At 41.1% G+C, this 6,000-nt stretch overlaps 1 protein-coding gene across 3 annotated transcripts in view; it reads left to right on the forward strand.

Moving 5' to 3' along the window:
• The window catches only part of NUDT13 (nudix hydrolase 13), a 92,072-nt gene that overhangs the window by 14,173 nt on the left and 71,899 nt on the right, over nt 1–6,000 (forward strand). For all 3 annotated transcript variants that reach the window (XM_068102748.2, XM_068102750.2, XM_068102749.2), the window contains one exon: nt 999–1,110. In XM_068102748.2, the coding sequence (XP_067958849.2) occupies nt 999–1,110 (112 nt within the window). The remainder of the gene's footprint in view (nt 1–998; nt 1,111–6,000) is intronic.

A 6,000-nucleotide genomic window follows, 5' to 3' on the forward strand; every position in this document is an offset into this window, starting at 1 on the left:
GACTGATGAAAGTGATACGGAAGACCACTAATCTGGGTTTTAATGTGATAAACATGGCTAATTCAACTTGCTTATGTGTATTCATTAATTAAGTACTATTGAAATGTACCTTTTAACTCTTTGGACTGCTGAGACCCCTTTGACCTTTGAGGACCCCTAATATCTTAAAGACCTACAGGACCCAAAACGCCAAGAAGACCCAAACGTCCCCAAGGACCCAAAAAGACCCAGATTACCCAAAAGTCACCGAGGACCCAAAAGGCCCCCCTCTCCCCCTCCCCCTCCTCCCCCCCCCCCCCACCCCCTGAGTCCGGCAGGCAGGTATGCTACAAAGCGGCGAATACCAATGAAAATTTGGTCCAATGGACCAACGGGCCACCTAGTTTCATAAATGTAGGAGTTTAACTCATGGAATGGCATATTGGAAAACGGCAGAAAACCTATTACCATGTGCAGATATCCACCCTCTTTCATCACTTTTTGCCCGTCGGCCATTGAGACCTGATGGTTGGAATCTGAGAACTCGATACCGATGTCTATGAGATCCTGGATTTTCATAGCTATGAGACCTGTATTGAGAGTAGCAACCTTGTGAGAATGGTAAAAATGGCAATACATTTTTTTTAACCCAAACACCCTGTTTCTGATAGATATGGACAGAAAGCGCTGCCTTTATCTGAGTGCCAATAATAATATAGTATCCAAAATCCAGCTATATAATATCCAGAATTTAGGTAGTCCTTCGATCTGAGTCACAAAATAGTTTTCCAGCCACATTTTGTCATCTGGCCCCAAAGCCTATAGAAAAAAAAACATTTTTTTGAAATGAATATGGGACTATTACCAATCTCATGTCTACATTAACTAAGAAATTGAATAAATTACGTCATAATGAAGGCAACTTACTTTCAACATTGCTCACTCAACACATACACTGTTGTTTTATCGAAAGGAATGTGTATCTTTTGCTGCTGCGTTTGTTTTCGCTCCTACCCAAGATGTCACCAGCAGTGATAACTCAGGTTTCGAATGGCACTCTCTGCCTGCTTGCAAGAAAGGCTATTTTCCCTCCTGGACTCTACACTGCACTCGCAGGATTCTGTGAGATCGGTAAGGACCAAAAATATTTTTGTGTGAAAACTAGAGATTTTACAAATTATAACCTCCACTTGCAAGTCAGGACGTGATGGGACAGTTGCTGAAATATGCTCAACCTTACATGTTTAGCTAAGGCTGTGTAATTCTGGGAATTTGTGTTTGGAATGTTTTGCTGTCATCTCATAATGCATTTTTGAGCATTCTTGTACATTTAGTGCCTTCAGGAAGTATTCACACCCCTTGACTTTTATCACATTTTATTGTGTTACAGCTTGTATTTAAAAGGGATTGTATTGAGATTTTTTTTGTCACTGATCGACCCATAATACCCCGTAATGTCAAAGTGGATTTTTTTTTTTTTTTTTTAGAAACCATTTACAAATAATGAAAAATGAAATACAGAAATAAATGAAACATAAGTATTCAACCCCCTGAGTCAATACTCCGTAGAAGCGCCTTTGGCAGCAATTACAGCTTCAAGTCTTCTTGGTTATGTCTGTATCAGCTTTGCACATCTGAATTTGGGAAGTTCTTTCATGCAGATTATAATCCAATTATAATCATCTAATAATTTTAATCTAATAGCAGATTTATATCTAATAGCAGAGCTATTATAAAATTATTTATCTATACTTTTAATCGAATGGCAGAGCAGATTATAATCTAATAATTATACACAAAGAATTAAGTTAAGCACCCCTACACAAAGAATTAAGTTAAGCACCCCCTAATCCTGTCCTGAACCTGAACCCCCTCGAGCACGTTTGGGACATGTTGGGACGACAAATTGCAAAGATGGTCCCTCCAATAGCCAATCTGGATGAATTGGAACGTGCATTACATCGGGAATGGAACAACCTGCCACAGCAACGCATACGACGGCTTACAGGGTCTATGAGACGTAGGGTTGAGTCAGTGATCCGATCACGTGGGTCCTACGCACGTTATTGACGCAAAGATCGCTAGAGGTCTTCTCAGAACAATGACTGTACGTTAGAAAACATAAACGTCATCCACACTGTCCGTGATGGACCTATAGCTCCATACTTAAATTGAGGTGAAAATATGCCTAAAATTCCCAAAAAATTTCACCTTAAATTATTCAGAATAAAATATAGAAAACGGCATGATTGTTATGTTTTTATGTGACCATAATATCACTTCTCCAGAAAATATAGCAATATCATGGGTATATTACACTGTTTTGACGACAACAAACTTGTAATGTGCGAGGTTGTAAAAAAACGGTGGGGGTGCTTAACTTAATTCTTTGTGTATATATAACTTTATAAATTATTATGTCACTGATTATAAAACTCAATTTCTTCCCATCTCTCTCTCTCTTTCTCTCTCTCTCTGAAACTCCTCTCAACTCTCCAATCTCCTTTGGAAGCTCCACAATTACACCATGTGATTCAATAAACCTACGAGGTATTACCTTATCAAATTTATCCTGGAATCCCCACATTACACAAATCGCTAAGTCTGCCTCTAACACTAGGACTCCTGTTCAGATGTCGAAGATTCTTCTCCTCTCAACAGCTGCTTCAACAACATAAAGGATTGATTAGTCATTGTATAGAGCATGGCTCTCACATCTGAGGAGGTTCTAGCTAGCTCTACATACTTACTGGACAGAATTGAATCCAAAGTAATCCGACTCATAAACTATCCCAATCTGACCTCAAAACTCGACCCGCTCGAACTACGCCGCAAAGTTGGCTCTCCTTCTCTTTTCTTCAGATATTACTTCGGTGTCTGCTCCCAATAACTTGCTGCTTGTGTACTTCTGCCATTAGCGAGATAACGGACTACTCGACAAGCCACTACATCGCATGATTATTGTGTGGCCGTTGGCAACTCAAGGGTGGGCCGTTATGATGTTTGTTTCTTCCCCACCACTGCCAAACTATGGAACTCTTTACCTTCTCATGTCTTTCCAAACACTTACGACCTTCCCCTTTTTAAAAATAATAATTTTTTTACTTCCTCAAATGTCTTAGTCTATTCTCTCTTTCTTCACTTTTCTATCAATGCAACTCTTTTATTTAAGGCCTGGCCTCGATGAGGACAAAATAGTCCTTGACTGGATTCTTCAACATTTAAAAAAACTAGAGGTTCCAGGGAACCTGAACTCAACTGGTCCATATCAATATGGTTAGAATATGCATAATAGAACCACAAACTATATACAGACTTGGCATTTAATATGGAATATTTTTTTTGTAGGGGTGAACTTACTTTTCAAGATGACTTAGAACCAAAAGTTCATTGGAATTATGTTGAAATTATTCTAGATTTTGTTAATGTGACCTTTAAAAGAAACAAAAACCACATTTGACATTTCGAAGCAAATAAATTGATCCTTGAAAGTGATGTAAACTGATATCGAACTCAATTCATGGACAGTACTGTGTTAAACTTCTGTACGTTTTCCAGAAGTATCTCTTTATTTTGCACATTAGCCAACCAAATTTTCAACAAAAACAAAAGCTAAATTATGACTGGGATTACGGACAGTAAAATTACAGTTCAGTACTTCGTGTAACCCCCACGAGCATTCAGGAGAGCACGTACACGTCGAGGCATGCTGTTCACGAGATTTGCCAAGGTTTGGACAGGAATCGCTTGCCATGCAGTGACAATAGTCTGCTGCAATTCACGCACAGAGGTCGGCTGCTGGTCCAAGTTGTCGATTTGACGCGTTAATTCTGCCCACAAGTTCTCTATCGGATTCATATCCGGGGACATGGCAGGCCACTCCATATGCTCTACACCACGGTCAGCAAGAAAGTGTTGGATCATGCGAGCATGATGAGGCCGTGCATTGTCATCTTGGAAGACAAAGTTTCCTCGAAAGGCTGCACAAGCAAATGGAAGCAATGTTTCTTCCAGAATGACCCTGTACTTGAACTGGTTCAGGTTTCCATTCAGAACAACCAGGTCAGTTTTGCCCCCTGCATGAAAAACAGCCCAAACGGTCACCCCACCACCTCCAGCTTGGACTCTTGGCAGTATACAATCTTCGTTGTGGGCTTCATGCACTTGTCTGCGCACTCGGACGTGGCCATCTTGACGATAGACCAGAAATCTAGACTCGTCACTGAAGGTCACGTGATTCCAGTGTCCCGGCTGCCATTGACGCTGCTCTCTGTCCCACTGCAATCGGCGCTGGCTGTGTTGTCTGGTCAGGCGTGGCTTTCTCAGGGGACGCCTGGCACGATAGCCTGCTTGAACCAGTCGTTGGTTGACTAGCCTTCTGGATACAGGCACATTTGTCAGTTGCTGCCACTCAGCCCTAAGCCGATTAGCTGACTTGGTACAGCCATTGCAGACTAACCGGTGCAGCTGGCGATCATCTCTCCTTGTGGTTTTGCGTGGACGTCCTGGCCTCGGTATTGGAGTAGGGACACCCCTCTGAGCATTTCGTTTCAGGATCTTTGACACCTGACCTTGAGTGATGCCATACTGCCGAGCAATAGCACGCTGTTTCATGCCAGAATTTCGTAAAGCCACCACTCCATGACAAACAGCATTGTCAAGTTGACGGACCATCTCCAGAGGAAGCGGCAATAACTTTTGTAGACGTGCAGCAGTTGTTTTCCACTAATACATAACGCAACAACCCTTATATACCCGATTGTGAAGCCAATCGTCAAAATGTACCTGTCCTTACATTTTGTCACGCCACCTGTGATATAATCCTGTTATTGACTTCTTGCTGCGAAAGACAATCAGTGACATGGTTCTTTCAACAAAGACATCACCGAAGGGTAAAAGAAACTCACCAGATTGATATACTGAGTTCAGAAAGTAAACCCATGTCAAGAAAAAAAAAAATCCATATTAAATGCCAAGTCTGTAGTTTATATGTGCTAAAGAGGTACAGTAACGTTGAAGGTATCTCGTGTTTAAACAAGAAACGAGAAAAAATTGAGTTTTAAGTGAGGCATGAAAAGTAAAACTACAATTACTTTTCTCAGATTTCAGACTTGAATTTATTATATGTTTTGAGGTTTGTTCCATACTGTCTACACACCAAGTTTCAGCCTTCTAGCTACATTAGGAAGTACCAGATTGACAAAAATTGATTTTTCAATATGGCCACCCTGCCACGACCATTTTTGGGTGTGCAACACCCAAATGCAATCCCAAACTAGTTTATGTCTTAAAGATGCTGCATAACAAGTTTCATCACATTTGATCAATATTTGTGACTTTTAGAGCGTAGACGTCGAATTGTTTACAGACAGACGGACGGCGGACACTGGGTGTCGACAAAAACGCAGCTGGACATCGTCCAGTTGAGCTAAAAACAGTCAGAATCAAACTGTTCAACCTAGCAGACTCCAGAGTGGAAGGTATCGATAACCTACTGGGTCTGATAAGTTCGTGTAGGTATCGTTTACCCTCAACCGACTTTATTGGGTGCTTTAGTGTTGACTTCTGAACTTGTGACCATCTGCCTAAATATGTGTTGAGGATGTTCGTGGGTCAAATACGCTTATTCAATGAGATGCCAGTTCTCCATAATTTTTTTCATTCTGTAGGATTATTATACTGCAAAGTATTTCCATGTTTTTCCATCTATTACCTTTTTTACCCTTTATATGCTTCACCATATTATCCTAAGCCTGGTGTTGGCTTAATGGTTAAGGTGGTTGGCTTAAGATATGTAAGGTGTCTAGCTGTCAAAAAAAAAAAAGAATCTTTGAAATCCCGACTTTTTTCTTTCCTGGAAGTTCTAGTAGTGTCCATGTGTTTTATACCTTTCCCAACCCCCCCCACCCCCCACCTTCCCATGCCTCCTCCCCCCAAGCCCTTTCCCTCCCATGGATCTTCCGATGTCCCTGTTCTCTGCTGTTGTACTTGTGTGCTTTCCTCTCTCTCCCCATCTTGTCT

The sequence above is a fragment of the Myxine glutinosa genome, chromosome 8 (assembly GCF_964187855.1).
Source record: "Myxine glutinosa chromosome 8, kmMyxGlut1.1, whole genome shotgun sequence".
Classification (NCBI taxonomy): Eukaryota; Metazoa; Chordata; class Myxini; order Myxiniformes; family Myxinidae; genus Myxine; species Myxine glutinosa.